Source organism: Mesoplodon bidens, assembly GCF_964165515.1.
Source record: "Mesoplodon bidens genome assembly, chromosome: X".
Taxonomy (NCBI): Eukaryota; Metazoa; Chordata; class Mammalia; order Artiodactyla; family Ziphiidae; genus Mesoplodon; species Mesoplodon bidens.
In genome coordinates this window covers 125464388-125489139 of record NC_138163.1, presented here as the reverse complement: position 1 = coordinate 125489139, position 24752 = coordinate 125464388, and the positions used below count along the sequence as shown (strand labels likewise).

The 24752-nt window shown below is 38.7% G+C and overlaps 1 protein-coding gene across 5 annotated transcripts in view; it reads right to left on the bottom strand.

The window, feature by feature from the left end:
• Positions 1–24752, bottom strand: part of LOC308609219 (sex comb on midleg-like protein 2) — a 142793-nt gene that overhangs the window by 33190 nt on the left and 84851 nt on the right. For all 5 annotated transcript variants that reach the window (XM_081222842.1, XM_081222839.1, XM_081222838.1 and 2 more), the window contains exons 8-11: positions 17419–17636; positions 6969–7095; positions 4464–4667; positions 3560–3742 (exon numbers count right to left, since the gene is read on the bottom strand). In XM_081222842.1, the coding sequence (XP_081078968.1) occupies positions 3560–3742; positions 4464–4667; positions 6969–7095; positions 17419–17636 (732 nt within the window). The remainder of the gene's footprint in view (positions 1–3559; positions 3743–4463; positions 4668–6968; positions 7096–17418; positions 17637–24752) is intronic.

Sequence of the window (24752 nt, the reverse complement as noted above, 5' to 3'; positions counted from 1 at the left end):
AGAATGAGATGTCCATTAGGGGACTCTGAAAAGCACTGAGATATTCCTGGGAATCTAGAAGGCCATATGTATGTACATGGTTGTATGAATGCTCAGGAAAGACTTTAGAAGGCCCTATTCTGTCATTTTTTGCTGACCTTGAAGCTCTGCACAAAGCAGATTTGTAAACTGCCTCTTGGAATGTTCAAGGTAAGTCCCAACACACACTAAGAACCCCTTGGCAAAGGCTGGGAGACATACTGGTTCCAGGCACTTAAGAAAATCCCTGTCCAATCATTAGCTGACCACTAAGCTAAGTGAACAGACTTCAGTAGCCACATATAATAAAATTAGACCTGGAAAAGTCATTAAATTAGTCCAGGAGAGTCACTAAAAATCCAAACAGCACCAGCAACAACAACAGAGCCCAGGAAGGGGGAGGGAACCTCATTTTCAGAGTTGCTGCATTATATTACTTTTAAATTTCAATTAAAAAAGTAGGAGACATGCAAGGAAGAGGAAAGTATGACCCATACACAGCGGGGAAAGAAGTCAACAGAAACTGCCTCTCAGCAAGCCCAGATACTGGACTTACTAAGCAAAGGTATCAAGTCAGTTATTTTATATATGTTTAAAGAACTGAAAAAAAAGCATGTCTAAAGAACTAAAGGAAAGTATAAGAACAATGTCTCACACTATCGATAAACCGATAAAAATTATAAAAAGAACCAAATAGAAATTCAGGACTTGAAAAGTATAATAAATGAAATTAAAAAAACAAAACAAAACCCTAGAGGGGCTCAACAGCAGATGTGAATTAGCAGAAGAAAGAATCACCAAATTTTTTAAAAGGTCCATTGAGATTATATAGTCTGAGGAACAGAAAAAAGAGAGAGAGAGAGAGAGAGAGAGAGAGAGAGAGAGAGAGAGAGAGAAAATGAACAGACTTCAGAGACCTGTGGGACACCATCAAGCATGCCACAATAAACGTAATGGGAGAGTCCTGGAAGGAGAGGACAGAGAGAGTAAGGAGCAAAAACACTATTTGAAGAAATAATGTCTAAAAGCTTCCCAACTTTAATGTAAAACATTAATCTGCATAATCCAAAAAGCACAAGAATCTCCAATTATGATAAATGCAAAGATACCCACACCTAGAAAAAAACAGTCAAACTACCAAAAGCAAAAGACAAAGAGAATCTTGAAATCAGCAAGAGAAAAGCAAATCATCGCATACAAAGGATCCTCAACAAGATTAGCAACTGACTTCTCATCAGAAACTACAGAGGCTAAAAGGAAGTGGGATGACATATTCAAAGCACTGAAACAAAAAGATGGTCAACCAAGAATTCTATACCTAGCAAAACTAATCTTTAAAAACTGAAGGAGTAAATAGGAAATTCTCCATAAAGAAAAACTGAGAGAATTCCTCACTTGTAGAGAGCTACCCTATAAGAGATACTAGAGAGACTCCTTCAAGTTGAAATGAAAATAGAGAATAACTTAAATTTACATTAAAAAAAATAAACAGTACCAGTAAATATATTTGTGTTTATAACTCCTTTCTTCTCCTTTCTCAGTTAAAAGACAACTACATAAAGCAATAATTAGAGGGCTTCCCTGGTGGCGCAGTGGTTAAGAATCCACCTGCCAATGCAGGGGACACAGGTTCAAGCCCTGGTTCAGGAAGATCCCACATGCCACGGAGCAGCTAAGCCCGTGTGCCACAACTACTGAGCCTGTGGTCCAGAGCACTCAAAGCACAACTACTGAGTCTGTGCTCTAGAGACCGCAAGCCACAACTACTGAAGCCCACGCACCTAGAGCCCGTGCTCCGCAACAAGAGAAGCCACTGCAATGAGAAGCCCGCGCACCACAACTAAGAGTAGCCCCCGCTCGCCGCAACTAGAGAAAGCCCACACGCAGCAACGAAGACCTGACACAGCCAAACATAATAAATAAATAAAATAAATAAATTTATTTTTTTTAAAAAAGCAATAATTACAAAACTGTATTTGGGGGCTTCCATGGTGGCGCAGTGGTTGGGAGTCCGCCTGCCGATGCAGGGGACACGGGTTTGTGCCCCCGTCCGGGAGGATCCCACATGCCGCGGAGCGGCTCGGCCCGTGACCCATGGCCACTGGGCCTGCGCGTCCAGAGCCTGTGCTCCGCAGCGGGAGAGGCCACGGCAGTGAGAGGCCCGCATACCGCGAAAAAAAAAAAGGAAAGAAAAAGAAAAAAAATGTATTTGGGAGCTTATAATGTATACAATATAATTTGTATGACAATAATAGCACAAAGAAGTGGGCAGAAAACAAAGCTATGCTGGAGCAAAGTTTTGGCATAATATTAAAATTAAGTTGGTATTAATCCAAACTAGATTGTTTTAAGTTAAGATGTTAATTGTAATCCCCAAGGCAAGTAACTAAGAAAATAACTCAAAAAATAGTAAAAAGGGGCCTCCCTGGTGGCACAGTGGTTGAGAGTCCGCCTGCCGGTGCAGGGGATATGGGTTCGTTCCCCGGTCCGGGAGGATCCCATATGCTGCGGAGCGGCTGGGCCTGTGAGCCATGGCCGCTGAGCCTGCGCGTCCGGAGCCTGTGCTCCGCAACGGGAGAGGCCACAACAGTGAGAGGCCCGCGTGCCGCAAAAAAAAAAAACAAAAAAAAAACAAAAAAAACCAAAAAATAGTAAAAAGAACAAGGAAAATAAAATGGTACACAAGAAAACACCTACTTAAAACAAAAGGCGGCAGTAATGGAGGAGAAGGCTACCCCCCCCAAAAAAAGAGAGACATACAGAATGGTAGATGTAAATCCTACCTTATCAGTAATTAAATGTACATGAAATAAACACTCCAGTAAAAAATCAGATTGGTAGAATGGATTTTTTTTAAAAAGTTGTATTACAAACTTACTACACTTTAAACTCAAACACACAAATAGGTTGAAAGTACAAGGATGGGAAAAAATATACCATACAGACAGTACTCAAAAGAGGACTGGCGGGGGGGCGCTTCCCTGGTGGCGCAGTGGTTAAGAATCCGCCTGCCAACACACGGGACACGGGCTCGAGTCCTGGTCCGGGAAGATCCCACATGCCACGGAGAAACTAAGCCCGTGAGCCACAATTACTGAGCCTGTGCTCTGGAGCCTGCAAGCCACAACTACTGAAGCCTGCACAGCTAGAGCCCATGCTCCGCAACAAGAGAAGCCACCGCACCACAACGAAGAGTAGCCCCCGAAAGCCACACCTAGAGAAAGCCCATGCATAGCAACGTAGATCCAATGCCGCCAAAAATAAATAAATAAATAAATAAATTTTAAGAAAACAAAAAAACCCCACAATGATGCACCTTTCAGGTTTTGATTCTCAAGTTAATTATGAATACAGTAAGAAATTACTTTTCCACTTTGAATGAACAAAAACTATATATTATACATGTCTAATTAGTTCACTGTGGCTAAAAGGTTTACTTTGAGGAAGACACAGGAAAAACTGAACTAGATAAGATTCTCAAGTTAATGTAGAATCTAATATAAAACAGAAGCACAGTATACAATTTTACATTTCCTCTTACCTGATTTATTTTGATCATGCTTTGCAGGGCTATGTCTATTACCTCTGTAAGAGCTAAAAGGCTGGCTACTCAAAAGTTTATCACATTGCAGGCTGTGGCACAAGTTCTCAAGAAAGCGAAGAGCAAATGATGCACTGTTCACTGGAGGGAGCTGGACGGAATGAGTTTCCCCATCAAAGGAGGCTATTATAGGGAAGAAAAGATGTCAGAGTTACATCACAGAAAGATGAGAACCACATCAACAAAAATGAAAGCCATCAATTTAGGAAATGTATTATAAGTCTAACGTGTGTTTTTTTTAATTTATAAAGGAATAATCTTAAATTATAAAAGTTCCTCTCATTCAAACACAATAGTCTGAACTAATAAAAGCATTCTCATTTAAAAATATTCATAAAGTAAACAACAACAACAGAAACCCACTGATGTACAATAGTTCCTGCTCTTCCAAACATTCCATGGGTACAAATGCAGTATCTGATCATACAATGATGAAAGCCATGTGTATCTTACCTCTTACTCACTTCTTGAATCACATTTTTTATTTAGAGATTCTTACAGATTAGTCTGTTTTCTAAAAAAAATTAAAATATATTAGGCTCACTTTATCTATAGTGAGCTTAATATAGCAGGTAAAAGGAAAAATCTGTACCTCTTACCTCAATATACAGTATTACTCTGACATTATTTGTCTATTTTGAAAGTTAAACTTTCCAAACCAGGGTTAAAAGTCTATAAACATATAATTATTATACATATTCTATTACATTAATATAATATTCAAATATTATAGTTAACAGAATATAAGTTTATAAAATAATCTATGTATTATAAAATCCTTGCCTTCTTGAAACCTAAAAACAAATTAGGGAATAAAAGCTCATAAAGGATTAGGTGAGCATACCGGTTATCACTTCTCCTCCACGATCATCTGGCTTAAGGAATCCAAAAACAGTCTTACTTTGAATGGCACAATCCACACAGGCCTGCACCGTCCGCCGGAGCACCACATTGACAGGGCCCGGGCCAAAGTGGTCGGGCAGCTGCTGGATTTTCTTCTGATCCAGGTGAGGGCCAGAGCTCCCATATTTGTTTACATAGACACAGACTTGATGAAAAATGTGTATATAGATATAACAAACAATGAGATTGGTTAGAAGGAACATAAACACTACACAATCAATCACTATATATCCCATTAGCCACGCTTCACTCAAGGAGAACCTAAACATAGTTACTAGCGGTGATCATTTCTGCTACCTAAAAATATGTATGTAAATATATTTTCACATTTTGTAAATATATGAAATCTAGAAATAAATAATCCAAATGCTTATTCAATTTTCTAGAATTCTGCCCGAACTGATTATAATAAAAACAATACAAGTTTTAGTAACATCATAAAACAATTCTTCACACATTCTCAGATTACATAAAGTGGCTTAAAGACAAGAATATTTTCACTTTTTAACAGTAATCACAGTATAGGAATTTTCTTTCAAAACTGGTCATATTAGCACACTCCTTTTGGACTGAATTTATTTTAAATCAACAATATTGCACTCTCATTATATAGTATTTTCTAAAGTAACCAAATAATTTCAGATATGTGTCACAGTAAGTTCTAATGACCTAGAGAAAGTTTTTTCATTAATTTTTTCTTTTTTTTTTTTGCCGCACGCGGGCCTCTCACTGTTGTGGCCTCTCCCGTTGCGGAGCACAGGCTCCGGACGTGCAGGCTCAGCGGCCAAGGCCCACGGGCCTAGCCGCTCTGCGGCATGCGGGATCTTCCCGGACCGGGGCACGAACCCGTGTCCCCTGCATCGGCAGGCGGACTCTCAACCACTGCGCCACCAGGGAAGCCCTTTTCATTAATTTTTAAGAAAATAAAAATGCTCTTTATATACATGCTGAGGTGCATGCAAGAAAAGTTTAAAAATAAATGCTTTCCTTCGTATAATAAAAGCATTTAGAATTTAGAAGCAAATAATCTATAATCACAATCAATCAACTTTCTATACTTTTTCTTCACTTAGAATCAAATACAAATTAACACACAATGTAATATGATTATTAACAAACAGAAAATATATTGTCCCCCTAAATCAAGAGGCACATTATTTTTATCCACTACTCAATTTACTGCAAAATTTTCATGTATACAGTCTATATTTAGTACAATAAAAACCTATTAATCTCACTTTCACTATTTTGAAATATATGATAATTAAGCTTTGTGGCAATAGCCAGAGGAAGGATGGACTCTGTCACAGAAATGAAACACCTATTAAAAACTTAACATGAGGTGCTGATGGCATGGACAACGTTCTACTGAACACAAGTGAGCTAAACAAGGATTTCAATGTTTATTCTCGTTTAGCTAGGCTCCCCTCCTAATGGACTAAAAATCAGAAATAATAAAGAGACAAAATGAGGTATGTTACGGGCTTCCCTGGTGGTGCAGTGGTTAAGAATCCACCTGCCAATGAGGGGACACGGGTTCGAGCCCTGGTCTGGGAAGATCCCACATGCCGGAGACCAACTAAGCCTGTGCACCACAACTACTGAGCCTGCACTCTACAGCCCGTGCTCCACAACAAGAGAAGAAACCACTGCAACGAGAAGCCTGTGCACCGCAACAAAGAGTAGCCCCCACTCGCCAAAACTAGAGAAAACCCACGAGCAGCAACAAAGACCCAACACAGCCCAAAAAAAGGGTGGGGGGTATGTTACAATAATCATTTTGAAAGTGATTTCTATTTCAAAAAATTAAATTAAATTATAATTTCTTTCTAATAAGAAAAGAAAAATTGAGGGGAAAAGTCCAAGGAACAAAAGAATGTAAGAGAGATAATTAAGGATCTAGGAGAGGGAGCAAAAAAACTTGCTTTAAAAAACAGAAAAGGAATAAGGAAACTTGCAGGAAATGACAAATAAAAGGGACTGATTAGTTTGGGTGTCTGTCATTTCACACTCTTCACAAAGCAAAGAACAATTTAAAGTCATCATGCCCCCTGACAGGCAAGGATCTGTGAAAATTTTATAAGACATTAAAATAAGGTTTGAGGTACCTTAAAAATACATACAAGACAAAAAAGACAAATTGTGAAATGAGATAATGGGAAAACAAGAATAGATTTGACAATAATGTAAATTTTATAAATCTTACCAAGAGGGATATCTTAAGGGTGTTGAATTTTCAAGTGACTTATGTATTTAAACAGACTGTTTTTCCTTGACATCAAAATGAACAATCAGAATTTCAAAATATTTTAATATGAAAAATGCTAAAAGAAACGTCTACTATTATCCTTTTTCCCTCTTATTTTATTTCCAGGACTTCAAAGACACTGAAAATAATACAACAAAAGATAACTAATCTTATACTCTTTTAAAAATATTAATTTACCTGTAGACATCACTATTTTAGATGGCCCAGGAATAGCATCCTTATCATATAAAACACCACCACGTCCTCTGGCCAGCATACTGACAGAAGTTGAAGATGTGGAACATACAACAGGAATACATTTTTCCTGTTAAAAAAAAAATTCCTAGATAAGGAGGTCATAAAATTATTGGCATCACTGGTTCACAAATGATCAGTTGTCTGAAGTCCTCTGGGTTGGAAATCCCTGTGTCACAAACTGCAGTACTTTTCAGACTGTGCTCCTAAGAGGGGCCCATAAGCTGGTCAGGTAGGAGAGGAAGAGACCAAGAGGCTGGGATTCCCAATGCTACCCCCTGTTCCAACTAGTCACACTTTAGCCAAAATAATTCACTCTGTAAAACTTGTTTTATTTTTTTTTTTGAGGTTCCCAGTAAGTTTTTTTTTTAATTTTTTAATTAGTTTCTGCTTTATAACAAAGTGAATCAGTCATACATATACATCTGTTCCCACATCCCTTCCCTCATGCATCTCCCTCCCTCCCACCCTCCCCATCCCACCCCTCCAGGCGGTCACAAAGCACCGAGCTGATCTCCCTGTGCTCTGTGGCTGCTTCCCACTATCTATCTACCTTACGTTTGGTAGTGTATATATGTCCATGCCTCTCTTTCGCTTTGTCACAGCTTACACTTCCCCCTCCCCATATCCTCAAGTCCATTCTCAAGTAGGTCTGTGTCTTTATTCCCGTTTTGCCCCTAGGTCCTTCATGACTTTTTTTTTTAATTCCATATATATGTGTTAGCATACGGTATTTGTCTTTCTCTTTCTGACTTACTTCACTCTGTATGACAGACTCTAGGTCTATCCACCTCATTACAAATAGCTCAATTTCGTTTCTTTTTATGGCTGAGTAATATTCCATTGTATATATGTGCCACATCTTCTTTATCCATTCATCCGATGATGGACACTTAGGTTGTTTCCAGCTCCGGGCTATTGTGAATAGAGCTGCAATGAACATTTTGGTACATGTCTCTTTTGGAATTCTGGTTTTCTCAGGGTATATGCCTAGCAGTGGGATTGCTGGGTCATATGGTAGTTCTATTTTTAGTTTTTTAAGGAACCTCCATACTGTTCTCCATAGTGGCTGTACCAATTCACATTCCCACCAGCAGTGCAAGAGTGTTCCCTTTTTCCACACCCTCTCCAGCATTTATTGTTTCTAGATTTCTTGATGATGGCCATTCTGACTGGTGTGAGATGATATCTCATTGTAGTTTTGATTTGCATTTCTCTAATGATTAATGATGTTGAGCATTCTTTCATGTGTTTGTTGGCAGTCTGTATATCTTCTTTGGAGAAATGCCTATTTAAGTCTTCTGCCCATTTTTGGATTGGGTTGTTTGTTTTTTTGCTATTGAGCTGCATGAGCTGTTTATAAATTTTGGAGATTAATCCTTTGTCAGTTGCTTCATTTGCAAATATTTTCTCCCATTCTGAGGGTTGTCTTTTGGTCTTGTTTATGGTTTCCTTTGCTGTGCAAAAGCTTTGAAGTTTCATTAGGTCCCATTTGTTTATCTTTGTTTTTATTTCCATTTCTCTAGGAGGTGGGTCCAAAAGGATCTTGCTGTGATTTATGTCATAGAGTGTTCTGCCTATGTTTTCCTCTAAGAGCTTGATAGTTTCTGGCCTTACATTTAAGTCTTTAATCCATTTTGAGCTTATTTTTGTGTATGGTGTTAGGGAATGATCTAATCTCAAACTTTTACATGTCCCTGTCCAGTTTTCCCAGCACCACTTATTGAAGAGGCTGTCCTTTCTCCACTGTACATTCCTGGCTCCTTTATCAAAGATAAGTTGGCCATATGTGCGTGGGTTTATCTCTGGGCTTTCTATCCTGATCCACTGATCTATCTTTCTGTTTTTATGCCAGTACCACACTGTCTTGATTACTGTAGCTTTGTAGTATAGTCTGAAGTCAGGGAGCCTGATTCCTCCAGCTCCGTTTTTCGTTCTCAAGATCGCTTTGGCTATTCGGGGTCTTTTGTGTTTCCAAACAAATTTTGAAATTTTTTGTACTAGTTCTGTGAAAAATGCCAGTGGTAGTTTGATAGGGATTGCATTGAATCTGTAGATTGCTTTGGGTAGTAGAGTCATTGTCACAATATTGATTCTTCCAATCCAGGAGCATGGTATATCTCTCCATCTATTTGTATCATCTTTAATTTCTTTCATCAGTGTCTTATAATTTTCTGCATACAGGTCTTTTGTCTCCTTAGGTAGGTTTATTCCTAGATATTTTATTCTTTTTGTTGCAATGGTAAATGGGAGTGTTTTCTTGATTTCATTTTCAGATTTTTCATCATTAGTGTACAGGAATGCCAGAGATTTCTGTACATTAATTTTGTATCCTGCTACTTTACCAAATTCATTGATTAGTTCTAGTAGTTTTTCGGTAGCATCTTTAGGATTCTCTATGTATAGTATCATGTCATCTGCAAACAGTGACAGCTTTACTTCTTCTTTTCCAATTTGGATTCCTTTTATTTCCTTTTCTTCTCTGATTGCTGTGGCTAAAACTTCCAAAACTATGTTGAATAAGAGTGGTGAGAGTGGGCAGCCTTGTCTTGTTCCTGATCTTAGTGGAAATGGTTTCAGTTTTTCACCATTGAGGACAATGTTGGCTGTGGGTTTGTCATATATGGCCTTTATGATGTTGAGGAAAGTTCCCTCTATGCCTACTTTCTGCAGGGTTTTTATCATAAATGGGTGTTGAATTTTGTCGAAAGCTTTCTCTGCATCTATTGAGATGATCATATGGTTTTTCTCCTTCAACTTGTTAATATGGTGTATCACATTGATTGATTTGCGTATATTGAAGAATCCTTGCATTCCTGGAATAAACCCCACTTGATCATGGTGTATGATCCTTTTAATGTGCTGTTGGATTCTCTTTGCTAGTATTTTGTTGAGGATTTTTGCATACATGTTCATCAGTGATATTGGCCTGTAGTTTACTTTCTTTGTGACATCCTTGCCTGGTTTTGGTATCAAGGTGATGGTGGCCTCGTAGAATGAGTTTGGGAGTGTTCCTTCCTCTGATATTGTTTGGAAGAGTTTGAGAAGGATGGGTGTTAGCTCTTCTCTAAATGTTTGATAGAATTCGCCTGTGAAGCCATCTGGTCCTGGACTTTTGTTTGATGGAAGATTTTTAATCACAGTTTCAATTTCAGTGCTTGTGATTGGTCTATTCATATTTTCTATTTCTTCCTGAGTCAGTCTTGGCAGGTTGTGCATTTCTAAGAATTTGTCCATCTCTTCCAGGTTGTCCATTTTATGGGCATAGAGTTGCTTGTAGTAATCTCTCATGATCTTTTGTATTTCTGCAGTGTCAGTTGTTACTTCTCCTTTTTCATTTCTAATTCTATTGATTTGAGTCTTCTCCCCTCTTTTCTTGATGAGTCTGGCTAATGGTATATCAATTATGTTTATCTTCTCAAAGAACCAGCTTTTAGTTTTATTGATCTTTGCTATCGTTTCCTTCATTTCTTTTTCATTTATTTCTGATCTGATTTTTATGATTTCTTTCCTTCTGCTAACTTTGGGGTGTTTTTGTTCTTCTTTCTCTAATTGCTTTAGGTGCAAGGTTAGGTTGTTTATTCGAGATGTTTCCTGTTTCTTAAGGTGGGATTGTATTGCTATAAACTTCCCTCTTAGAACTGCTTTTGCTGCATCCCATAGGTTTTGGGTCGTCGTGTCTCCATTGTCATTTGTTTCTAGGTATTTTTTAATTTCCTCTTTGATTTCTTCAGTGATCACTTCGTTATTGAGTAGTGTATTGTTTAGCCTCCATGTGTTTGTATTTTTTACAGCTCTTTTCCTGTAATTGATATCTAGTCTCATAGCATTGTGGTCAGAAAAGACACTTGATACAATTTCAATTTTCTTAAATTTACCAAGGCTTGATTTGTGACCCAAGATATGATCTATCCTGGAGAATGTTCCATGAGCACTTGAGAAAAATGTGTATTCTGTTGTTTTTGGATGGAATGTCCTATAAATATCAATTAAGTCCATCTTGTTTAATGTATCATTTAAAGCTTGTGTTTCCTTATTTATTTTCATTTTGGAAGATCTGTCCATTGGTGAAAGTGGGGTGTTAAAGTCCCCTACTATGATTGTGTTACTGTCGATTTCTCCTTTTATGGCTGTTAGTATTTGCCTTATGTATTGAGGTGCTCCTATGTTGGGTGCATAAATATTTACAATTGTTATATCTTCTTCTTGGATCGATCCCTTGATCATTATGTAGTGTCCTTCTTTGTCTCTTCTAGTAGTCTTTATTTTAAAGTCTATTTTGTCTGATATGAGAATTGCTACTCCAGCTTTCTTTTGGTTTCCATTTGCATGGAATATCTTTTTCCATCCCCTTACTTTCAGTCTGTATGTGTCTCTAGGTCTGAAGTGGGTCTCTTGTAGACAGCATATAGATGGGTCTTGTTTTTGTATCCATTCAGCCAAACTGTGTCTTTTGGTGGGAGCATTTAGTCCATTTACATTTAAGGTAATGATCGATATGTATGTTCCTATTCCCATTTTCTTAATTGTTTTGGGTTCGTTATTGTAGGTCTTTTCCTTCTGTTGTGTTTCTTGCCTAGAGAAGTTCCTTTAGCATTTGTTGTAAAGCTGGTTTGGTGGTGCTGAACTCTCTCAGCTTTTGCTTGTCTGTAAACGTTTTAATTTCTCCATCAAATCTGAATGAGATCCTTGCTGGGTAGAGTAATCTTGGTTGCAGGTTTTTGTCCTTCATCACTTTAATTATGTCCTGCCACTCCCTTCTGGCTTGTAGAGTTTCTGCTGAGAGATCAGCTGTTATCCTGATGGGGATTCCCTTGTGTGTTATTTGTTGTTTTTGCCTTGCTGCTTTTAATATGATTTCTTTGTGTTTAATTTTTGACAGTTTGATTAATATGTGTCTTGGCGTATTTCTCCTTGGATTTATTCTGTATGGGACTCTCTGTGCTTCCTGGACTTGATTAACTATTTCCTTTCCCATATTAGGGAAGTTTTCAACTATAATCTCTTCAAATATTTTCTCAGTCCCTTTCTTTTTCTCTTCTTCTTCTGGAACCCCTATAATTCGAATGTTGGTGCGTTTAATGTTGTCCCAGAGGTCTCTGAGACTGTCCTCTGTTCTTTTCATTCTTTTTTATTTTTCTCTGCAGCAGTTATTTCCACTATTTTATCTTCCACCTCACTTATCCGTTCTTCTGCCTCAGTTATTCTGCTATTGATCCCATCTAGAGTATTTTTTATTTCAGTTATTGTGTTTTTAATCGATGCTTGATTCATCTTTAGTTCTTCTAGGTCCTTGTTAACTGTTTCTTGCATTTTGTCTGTTCTATTTCCAAGATTTGGATCTGGGAAATAGAATCTTGGATCATCTTTACCATCATTATTCTGAATTCTTTTTCAGGTAGACTGCCTATTACGTCTTCATTTGTTAGGTCTGGTGGGTTTTTATCTTGTTCCTTCTCCTGCTGTGTGTTCTTCTGTCTTCTCATTTTGCTTATGTTACTGTGTTTGGGGTCTCCTTTTTGCAGGCTGCAGGTTCGTAGCTCCCGTTGTTTTTGGTGTCTGTCTCCAGTGGCTAAGGTTGGTTTAGTGGGTTGTGTAGGCTTCCTGGTGGAAGGTACTAGTGCCTGTGTTCTGGTGAATGAGGCTGGATCTTGTCTTTCTGGTGGGCAGGTCCACGTCTGGTGGTGTGTTTTGGGGTGTCTGCGGACTTTTTATGATTTTAGGCCACCTCTCTGCTAATGGGTGGCGTTGTGTTTCTGTCTTGCTAGTTGTTTGGCATAGGGTGTCCAGCACTGTAGCTTGCTGGTCGTTGAGTGAAGCTGGGTGCTGGTGTTGAGATGGAGATCTCTGGAACATTTTCACCGTTTGATATTATGTGGAGCTGGGAGGTCTCTTGTGGACCAGTGTCCTGAAGTTGGCTCTCCCACCTCAGAGGCACAGCACTGACTCCTGGCTCCTCAATTTGGGATGATTTGTTGTCTATTCATGTATTCCACAGATGCAGGGTACATCAAGTTGATTGTGGAGCTTTAATCCGCTGCTTCTGAGGCTGCTGGGAGAGGTTTCCCTTTCTCTTCTTTGTTCTCACAGCTCCTGGGTCTCAGCTTTGGATTTGGCCCCGCCTCTGCGTGTAGGTCGCCGGAGGGCTTCTGTTCTTCGCTCAGACAGGACAGGGTTAAAGGAGCAGCCTCTTCGGGGACTCTGGCTCACTCAGGCCGGGCGGGAGGGAGGGGCACAGAGTGCGGGGCAAGCCTGCAGCAGCAGAGTTCGGCGTGACGTTGCACCAGCCCGAGGCGCGCCGTGCGTTCTCCCAGGGAAGCCGCCCCTGGATCCCGGGACCCCGGCAGTGGCGGGCTGCACAGGCTCCCGGAAGGGCGGTGTGGACAGTGACCTGCGCTCGCACACAGGCTTCTTGGCGGCAGCAGCAGCAGCCCCAGCGTCCCACGCCTGTCACTGGGCTCCGCGCTTTCAGTCGTGACTCGCGCCCGTCTGTGGAGCCCCTTTAAGCAGCGCTCTTAATCCCCTCTCCTCGCGCACCAGGAAACCAAGAGGGAAGAAAAAGTCTCTTGCCTCTTCGGCAGCTCCAGAGTTTTCCCGGACTCCCTGCCGGCTAGCTGTGGCACATTAGCCCCCTTCAGGCTGAGTTCTCGCCGCCAGCCCCAGTTCTTTCCCTGGGCTCTGACCGAAGCCTGAGCCTCAGCTTCCAGCGCCGCCCGCCCTGGCGGGCGAGCAGACAAGCCTCTCGGGCGGGTGAGTGCCGCTCGGCACCGATCCTATGTGCGGGAATCTCTCCGCTTTGCCCTACCAGGTATGTGGGGAGTTTCTTGCCTTTTGGGAGGTCTGGGGTCTTCTGCCAGCATTCAGTAGGTGTTCTGTAGGGGTTGTTCCACGTGTAGCTGTATTTCTGGTGTATCCGTGGGGAGGAAGGTGATCTCCGCGTCTTACTCTTCCGCCACCTTACCCGGAAGTCCTCCCCTCCCCTCCCAGTAAGTTTTTTACACTGCTAAAGGAGTTTGGAAATCTAATCCAGCAATTCATCAGATGAGGGTGGGGGACCTCAACAAGGCAGAGGACAAAGTTTGTCTTCAGAAAGCAGTCACTCATCTGGGTTTTTACCATATCTAGCCTGCATTTCTCCATATTACATACGATAATTTTGACAAAATCGTAAGTGGCTTGCTAAAGTCCATACAAAATTATGCCTGTTGTATGTAAGAACCAAATGTCTTCTGGGTATTGTTAACGTCACTAGTGTTTTGTTTATTTTATATCAACTCTTGGGGTTTTCTAGGAGCTATCTTCAAACACAACTCTTCAGTATCAGAGAAGGGGATCTTGTGCCTAGAAAAGGTAATAATAGAAGATATTTAAAAGGCAGGGAAAAAGGAGAAAAAAACAAACAGTGTTGTTGGATTTTTCTTTCTTTGTTTAAATTAGTGACTGTCATTTGGGTTCACAGTATCTTAGTAAATTATTTTGAAAATACTAAATTACAATTATTGTGTCAATATATTCTCATTCTTTCAGTATTTTAAAAATCTAAAATCTAAATCCTTTGACTTAGGACATACCAAAATAGTGTGTTTGCACTAACAATGTAAATTGAATACATTTATTTGGAAAATGTGCTTCCATACTTCCATACTTCTAGAATGCTTAAGGAAGGGAAGAAAATAATTGACAAAGGAGAGTACAGCAAGAACAATTCTTACTCTAGTTCAAAGAGTTGAATCTTCATCTTTTTATGATGAAATAATGAAGCTAAAAAAGATGAAGGTGGATCGAAATGCTTCCTTTGCAACAAAAAAGTTTATTATCAAAAAAATTACATTATCTTTCCCTTGCCCCTCCTCACCACCATGCAACAATATTTTCAAAAAGATCTCTTCAAAATTGTCAAATCGGCATTGGAATTATTTGAAAGTAAAAGCATGAAGAGAAACTTTTTGGAGTTATCATATCTTGACCATATACCAGCTAATCACAAAGACTTTTCTCAGCAACTGGAAAATATGTACTAAATATATGCATCAATGACACCCTTGATACATTTTAATTTTTAAAATGCATTTAAAATAAATGATTTGCCTTTAAATTTCATTAACTTTCCTTAAGTTTATACAATTTATTTTTTTAAATTATTTATTTATTTATTTGGTTGCACTGGGTCTTAGTTGCGGCAGGAGGGCTCCTTAGTAGTGGCTTTCCAGCTCCTTAGTTGTGGCATGCGAACTCTTAGTTGCGGCATGCATGTGGGATCTAGTTCCCTGACCAGGCATTGAACCCAGGCCCCCTGCATTGGGAGTGTGGAGACTTAACCACTGCGCCACCAGGGAAGTCCCCTTATAATTTATTTTTATTTTAAAAAATTTCATCTGCTAAGAATTTACATTAGAATAATCTGCTTATTTGATTTTTTCAATATTTATGATTTTATATTTGAAAAATATTCAGTTTTATTGACTTTTGATTTTTTTTCTTCTTGCGGTACACGGGCCTCTCACTGCTGTGGCCTCTCCCGTTGCAGAGCACAGGCTCCAGATGCGCAGGCTCAGCGGCCATGGCTCACGGGCCCAGCCGCTCCGCGGCATGTGGGATCTTCCCGGACCGGGGCACGAACCCGTGTCCCCTGCATGAGCAGGCAGACTCTTAACCACTGCGCCACCAGGGAAGCCCTGACTTTTGATTTTTATTTTATAAATTTTGAATGCCTTTTAAAATAAAATACCAATACTAATGTAAGTTTTTAAAATCAAAATGGTATTGTCATTTTGCTCCATACTGCAAACATTAGTTGTAACAAAATAGAAACGTTATATATATTGATATCAGGTGGCTGAACTCAGAAATGTTTAAGGTAATACTGCTGAAATTTAATTCAGTTCTAACATCTAGAGAGATTCTATGTCTTTATATTTAGAGTGTATTTCTTGTAGACAGGATGTATTTGGATCTTTTAAAAAATCCATTTTGATAATCTCTGTCTTCTAACTGAAAAGGTTAGTTGACTAATTTTTAAAGTAATTATTAATAAGTTTCGGTCTGGGTCTACCATTTATTATTTGTTTTCTGTTTGTTTCCTCTGTGTTTTGTTCCTCTGTCTTACTTTCCTCTTTTTTGTTGTTGTTGATTACTTGAATAGTCCTTAGAATTCCATTTTAATTTTCCTATTGGCTTTTTAGCTATATTTCTTTGCATTTGTATTTTTACAATATGCTCTGGGAGTTTCAATGTACAATCCACATAAAGTTAATATTGTACTACTTAACAGAAAATGTTGAAACCTTGCAATGCTACAAATCCATATCCCCCACCCCTAAGCCTTTATACTATCATTTTTTATGTATTATATCTATGTATGTTATAAACCCCACAAGACTGTATTGCATTATAATTATTGCTTTAAATAGTCCTATTTTTATAAAGAAATTAAGAGGAAAAAAGCAAAAAGAAAGTCATTAGTATTTACCTAGAGATAACTTCCTTCAGCATTTCTTACAGTGTTTGTCTGCCAGTGATGAATTTTTTGTATGCTTTTAACCTGAAAATGTCTTTAGTTCTTCATTCTTGAAGAGTATGTTTGCTGAATATAGCATTTCGTATAACACCCCTCCTCCTATGTGTATTCCCCCCAACCACAGTCTGTCTGCTTCCATTCATTCTCCAGTGTCTTCGGGTAGCTGCTTTTTCTATTATTTCCAGGTTTTAGAGTTGTTTTCTTTGGGGGAGAGTCAGTTAGGTAGGATGTGACTTTAGCATCACTGAATTTATCATCACACTGATTTCCCCCTCACCCCCATTTTACTGAGGTATAATCTATGTACAGTAAAATTCACTTCGCATTGATTTTTAAAGTATACTGAGTTTTAAATAAACTGGCTCGAACATAAATACACCCATGCAGTATCTTCAATGTGGTTTTGAAGAGGTCGAACACGATTCAGTTTTAAATTTATCCAAGAAAAGAAATAACAATCTTGATTGTTACAGGGGCCTTAAAAAGCCTTATATGCTTTTTTTTAATTTTTAATTAGGTATAGTTGATTGACACAACAATGTTGTGTTTAATTTCTGCTGTATAGCAAAGTGACTCAGTTATATATCCTTTTTCATATTCCTTTCCATTATGGTTTATCACAGGATATTGAATATAGTTCCCTGTGCTATATAGTAGGTCCTTGTTATTTATCCATCCTATATATAGTTTACATCTGCTAGTCCCAAACTCCCAATCCTTCCCTTCCTCTCCCCGCTCCACCTTGTAAAAAGCCTTATATACTCTTGGTACATTCCTAAAAGGCATCATAACACTCTTAGTAAGTCCTAAACTGTATGTTTAATAATAAGGCACTACAGAGACCTGTAATACAAATTAGTAGGAGATACAACTAACCTTTCTTCCTGAGTTTGGGCCTTTTTTCCTTGGTGTGATATTTTTAACAGAACTCCCCTTCTTGGGGACTGAAGTATGTGCAGGTGGTTTAGTCCGACCTGATTTCTTGATCTGTTGTGTTGGTAATACTACAGCAGTTTTCTGTAGAGACTGCATTGAACGCTGGGTTGCTTTGGAAGGAGAAGACTGTGTTTTTGCTATATTCTTTGTAACAGGAACTGAGGGAAAAAACACACAACACAAAAATACAATTAAAATAAATGACATAATTAAGGTATTTTCTTCTTATGATTCAAAAGAAATTTAACTCAATCTTTAAAAATATTCCAAAGGTCATTCATTGAAAACCACTTAAAATAAAGGTACCATTTAAAATCACGTTTTAGGTATTTAAGATTTCAGATTATCAGGAAATAGTTGGATTCTCCAGAAAAAATAAAGAGGCTTTTATAATAAGAACCAGTAACTTCCCACTTAATTAGCACAGTGAAAATTTCTATCAATTTACCTTTTGTCTGCTTCTCATATTTTTAGTCCTTGGCACAGAAAAGAGTTTTTCCTTCAGAAAATACTATCCAATTATGCCATATATACAGGAATCATTTTGCCCGCCAATACAGAAAAACATAACAAAGCAGCTATCAACGGCTCCTGCTTCATCTTTTAAACGCCAGGGGAATCCCCCTAACTAGAGTCTTAGCGGCTAAAGTACATTATGTTCCTATATGTATGTTTAATAGTAAAGCTTCATAAGCTATAATATAGACTCTACATTAACATTGTCATGGAAAGACCACTATCATGCCCAACTGATTTGTATCTATTAGTTATTTGTAGCCCAATCAAGACAGTTTTAATATTTCAAATGAACATTACCTGCCAGGTTACTCTTGTATATATTCATAGTTAAGTAAAGAGAGATACTTTTAGTATTAATCCCTTAATAATTTCATTAGTACAAAAAATGAACTTTACATAGTAAATAGTACTAACGTCAAAAAGTCTTTACAGGAAGAGCTGTATAAGTAAAACATTTATACATCTGTGCAAAAAACATCAACCACTTTTATTTTGAGGGCTTCATTTTACAACTTGAAACTAATCTACCACTTTGCTTCTCCCATCCTCAAAGACTATGTGTAAATGTGACCTTCTATGGAGAATACCACATCTTCCCTGCAGCCTTTTTTTTTTTTTTTTTTTTTTTTTTTTTTTTTTTTTTTGCGGTGCGTGGGCCTCTCACTGTTGTGGCCTCTCCCGTTGCGGAGCACAGGCTCCGGACGCGCAGGCCCAGCGGTCATGGCTCACGGGCCCAGCCGCTCCGCGGCATGTGGGGTCTTCCCGGACCGGGGCACGAACCCGCGTCCCCTGCATCGGCAGGCGGACTCTCAACCACTGCGCCACCAGGGAAGCCCTCCCTGCAGCCTTTTTGTCTACCTCTATCAATTACCTAGTCAAGAGGATGGAACAGCTGACAGGGCAAATGGAGGACCACTTAACTGCCACCCCATCACTTTCCCCCTCCCCTTATTTATAGTAATTTATCTACCTACACCAGCCTCTGTTTAACTCCTTACCATCGTTTACCTCATCATACTCCATGCCCACTTCCACTTTCTTCAAATAACTCTAGTAACCTAATTCACATGATTTCTTCTTACAGAGTCTCCCTGTTATCATCTTCAGGAATTTAAATATCATACTTCTGATGCTCCATCATCCCGACCTCATCAATAGACAATTTGTGAAGCTCTTCAACCTCCAAGATAACCAACTGTGCTTCCCTTCTCCACCTCCAACTTCCTTACCTGTCATCTTTGCTTTATACCAACTGATCATGCTTTTCATTCTCATTATGAGATCTAGCCACAAGCCCTCTCCATTTTCATCCAATCTGTTAGCTTTCTTCTGGCTTTACTTTACCCCCTTATCAACCTGCACCCAACTGTCCACCTCCACCAAAACCCTCATAACTAGTATCCCTTACGTTATCACCCCCTGATCTTTGATCATGTCCAACATGTCAGCTCCAACCACTGAGTCACACTATCATTTGCTTTCTCTGGTCTTGAGCAAGGGTCAGTTCTCTCCTTAAGGGGCCAGAGAGTAAATATTTTAGGCTTTGAAGGTCACATATGGTCTCTGTCATACAATCTTCTTTGTCTCTCTCTTTTTTTAAACCCTTTATGAATATAAAAACTATTCCTAGCTCACAGGCTACATGGGCTAAATGTGGCCCTCAGGTTGTAGTTTGCCAACTCCTGCTACAGAACATTGGGACACTGTAGATCACTGTAACATCCATGCTAACCTCAACTGGGGTGTCACTGCTTCAACTCACTGATTTCCAAGTATGTTTCAATGGCAGAACATTTTCCCCTTTTTAAGCTCCCCTCTCCCTCTCACCCTATTCCATTCAGCAAATGACCCTACCGTCTACTTTATGAGAAGAGTAAAGGCTATCTTTTGGGAGTGATCATAAACATCCCATTCCTCCATCTTAAAATACTTTTATTTTCATTCATTCTCATCTCTTCCTCTTATATCAAATGAAGTTTTCTCTCTACTCTTCTAGGCCAAATCCCCTTTCACTTTTGTCCTAATAACTATCTTCTCTGGTTCCTCTGGAACATTACAGTTTCAATTATCTCCTCTCTTCATGGTATTTAATCACTTGATCCCCAACTCCTTGCTCTCTCTTACAACCCTCATATATCCCTCATTTGGAAGTTTCCTTCCCTAGTTTTTGGTACTTTCAAGCCCTTGCATGAATCTTCCTTCTACTCACTAACAAGATACAAAGAAGAATCGCCTATACTTCATACTTCAGTTTCCTTATTATTCTGGGCTTCCTTAGTCTCCTATAATAAGCTTTTCTTCCCCCCAACCATTTAAAAAAAATTCTTTCCAAGGTAATGACCCCTTCCCAGTAACTAAACCCAAATAAATCCTCATTCTCTTGACCAATCTATTCATCACCACAGTTCTGGTCCCCACCTTTTAATATATGGCATGAAGAAAAGCAAATAGATTGCGCTCTGGGCCTGAGTTTAAATTCCTGTACTAGGTTAGTTTAAGACAGAACCTAGGAGTATAGGAGGTCCTCAAAAAATATTTACTAAATGAACGAAAAATATTTTCAACCTGCAAGCCAATGTTAGACCTCCAAAACAAGTATATTTTATATAAAGTATTGTAATAAAGTATTACTTTGTGGAACATGGCAAATGTAATGAAGTCAATATTTGATCTAAAAAATTTGACATTTGATATTAATAAATCTTGGGACACAAAATATTTGAGCCATAGCTTCAAATATTCCCCCCAAATATAATATTCTATTACAATAAAACTCCTTGATGCATGGTACATATATACATGTACGACCAAAGTAAGAAAAATGCATTATGAAAAATTAAAATTTTTTCACTTTAGAAAGCGAGCTTTTCAACGGCAAAGACTCAGTTTGGTTCACTGCCATATCCCCAGCACCTAGAACAAAATACTTTTTAAACTACTTTAACTAAAGAGGAATGAGTAATCATTCAATACACTGAACAGCAAAATTAAACTATATACATTATACATGTATTTTTATCTCTCCTCCAAAGAGCAATCATATCACATATACACACCATGCTAAAACTCTATTCAGTATTAATTAAACTATTGAAAAAGAAATTAGATTTGTTTAAAAGATAAGGTGAAAATTATACATAGCACTACAACCATGTGTTCATAGTGGTAACAAAGTGAGTAAAAACCTCTTTGAAAAAAGTATGTAAAATATACAGAAGGATGTGCTAATCATCTTTAATAAAAGTTTTATGCGAATACCTAACACAAAAGATACCTGGTTCCTCAGCTTATCTTCAGGTAGAACAGACAATGCTTGGGTAAGAAAAATGTCCAGGAGATATGAAGTTACTCAATTATGAAAATGCAAAAGAAATGAATAAATCTTGGGAAACAATCAGAAGGCAGGAAATAAAGTCAAGAGTAGGCCTGGAAGCCTGGAACAGGGGGAACTGAAGAAAGAAAGGAGGTAGGTGCCAACATGTACTGGCTACCCATTACATGCTAAGTGCTTCAATATCTGTTATTGCATGTAATCCTCCCAAATGTCCTATGAGGTAGGTATTATTCCCCACTTTATACCTGAGGAAACTTAGGCTCTGTGCGATTAGCTAACTTTGCCAAGATCACCCATTTGGCTAAGAGACTTTTATCTCCTAAGTGCATGCTTTTTCTAATACGCCACCTTGCTTTCTGTCCTCTAACAAAAAAGCCTATTAAATTCACTCCCCCGAGTCAAAGTGCATGTGTTTCAAAAAAGAAGAAGAAGAAGGCCCAAAAGACAACCCTGTGAACTCCTATGATAATTCACTAGTTGCTAGGTGCTCTCTGACAGAGGAAGTCTTGGGTTTTTTTAAAATCAGATGTGGAGGCATACTTATAAGGAGAAAACATTAACAAGTACAGACAAAAACACGCTGGTAAAACTTTTCATGCCTGGAGATTTAACCTTATTTAATATTTATTGCCAAACAGTACTCATTAAATGTACGTTTCTGTTGACACATGAAGATGCTTTATTATTGAAAGGTACTGCTTGCATTCTCTGAGCTATGAAAAGAGAGTAGCACATACAATTATCGTAGAAAAGGAAATACACTTAGAAATGAACAGCAACCCCTATTTCCAGTTACTGTTATACCTGTGCTGGTTTGGCTTACACATGGCTGACCTGAAGAGGAACTAAAATGGATTAGAGATATAAATTAATATGTATCTTGCTTTTGATCTAAAAAGACATGATAGAGGTATGGTTGCTTACTGTTCTCCAGATTTTTCCATCCACCATTTACTTAATACCTAGTGTGTTCTTTTTACCAATCTAGGCAATTTAGGAAATCCAGAAGAAATAAATACGGTCCCAGTCATACGGTTCATATTTTATATGTATGTTTGTGTGTGTGTGTGTGTGTGTGTGTGTGTGTGTGTGTATATATATATATATATATATATATATATATATAATTCCTATCTCCTTAAGTAGACAGATTTATGATTTCCTTCTCCTCAAATAGACTGAATGCTATATATATAACCATATGACAACAAGGGCAGAAACTACTGTAAAAACAGATGCCTTGAATTTGAGGCTAGAAATAGACAAAATCAAAATATGAATAGCCAAAAATAGAAAAGTAACATATGGTTTGGAAAAAACAAAATTGAGTAAAAAAGAAAAAAAATCTGTCACTGTAAACATTTGACTTTGCAAACTTTTTCAGACTGAGGAATTCTTTGCAAGTCATCTTCCTTATTTCTAAAAATGCATGTACAATGAAACTGTCATTATTCTAAGGATCTTTCATACTGGTAACTATAAAACCAAAGAAGCAACACAAGCCTCAATTATGAAGAACATGGAGATATCAACAGAGATGGTTACACCTAAACTATCCAACCTGGAGGCCTGGTATTCACAGAAACTCAGTCAAGGTACCCAATGCCCCTACCTGGAACTTTGCTCCCTGTTCCATAGAGCCCATGTTGCCACAAACTGATGGGTCACGGGCAGCAATAAAAGCCAAGGGGAGGCAGAGTCAAGTGTAAACCCTCTGAACTTCATTCCTTCATTCCTGCTGCCATCCCACGCCATAGCACTGGCCTCCTTGACTGGTATCTTCAGACACTACCCTATTTCTTCTCTCCTCTCCCCACGCCTGTACCAGAGAAGCCACAATCCTATCCCAGAAACCTTGCTTTAGGAATCAAACGTTCATAACGGACAGAGTTTGCTTTACCTCTGAAACTAGCTTTTTGAATAGCTGTTTTTTGAAGGACTATTACTGTCACATAAGAGTGACTTTACCTCTTCATAAGCATACTGACAGTCTTTTAAATGCACTTATTTCCTTATTTTTTGCAATAAAAAATCCTTTTAGAAAACCTCAAATAAGCTAAGAAAACTCTTGAAGGAAACCACAAGGGGTAGTTACTAGTGGAAAAGGAAACAAGGAAGCAGGTTCTTGACACTTATCGCAGCAGGCGTTTTGGAAGGCAGGAGCTAGCTGAGGACTACGAATTTTCTCGGAAGAAGCAGGGTAGAGATCAGATGGACATGGAACTCTGGTACGAGCCACTCTTTACACCTATTCTCTCCCCTGCTTCTTACTATCTAGTGCAGAGACACTGGCTCCAGATTAATTACATTCAAATCCAGCTTTACCACATAATATCTATGAGAAATGATAGCTTGGGCAAATTAGCTGAAATCTGTACGTGGCACATGGTATACACTCAATAAATGTTCGCTGTTATTATCAACACCATCAACCATCCCTGTCTCCATTCTCCCTCTCCCTTCCCAGATTCTGAGGGTGCTCCTTGCCTTCTTCCATCAGTGGATTGGATAATGGGGAAACATTGTTGTCAATGCCTAACAAATGGAAGAAAGAAGTTTCCTCCAAAGAAGGAACTCCTATTTATCTACATTATCTACAGGTAATACCTTCACTCCTTCCTTTTATAACCAAACTTCTTGAAACACTAGCTCATGGTCACTATTATTGTCATTTTCTCATTTTTCAACCCTCTGCCAGCACACTTCAGGCACCTCTTTTTAGGGAATCTGTGTGCTTACATCACCCATAACCTCCTAACAGCCACTGACAATGATGCTTCTTCCTGATCTTATTTGACTTCCAGCAAGCACTAAACACTTCTTTTGAAAATTCTTTCTTGGACTTCACATGGCCACTCCCTCCTTGTTCTCCTCGTACCTCTGTCACTTTTCCTATGGTGTCCCCCAGGATTAGCTATCTTCTCCCTACCTTCATCTCAGTTTTGAGCACTTTGGTTCACACCCTTGGTTTCAGCTACTGCCTACACATGATAATGATTCCCAAATTGTTCTCTTGCTCATTCAAGCACTCACGTGCCTACCTCCCCCCCACCACATCCCCGACAGGCCCGTCTCAAGTTCCAGAGCTGTGTTTTCAATAGCTAACAGATAATCTACATAGGCATCTCAAACTCAACATGTCCAAAAGGAGAATCATCATGCTTATCCTATATGCTCTATCTTGATGAATGCCATTACCTTTTTATCACCAAATTACCGGAAGTCAGAAATCTTGAAGTCATCTTTGTACTCTTCCTCCCTTCACATGTCTAACCAAGCCTACCTCCTTTAAGTATTTCCTAGTTGTGTTCTTCTTTATGCCTGTCAATGACTTGGTCCAAGACCTCATGACTTCTCACATAAGCTACAACACTAGCTTCTTAATTGGCATCCCTGGCTGCCCTTTCCAATACATACTCTA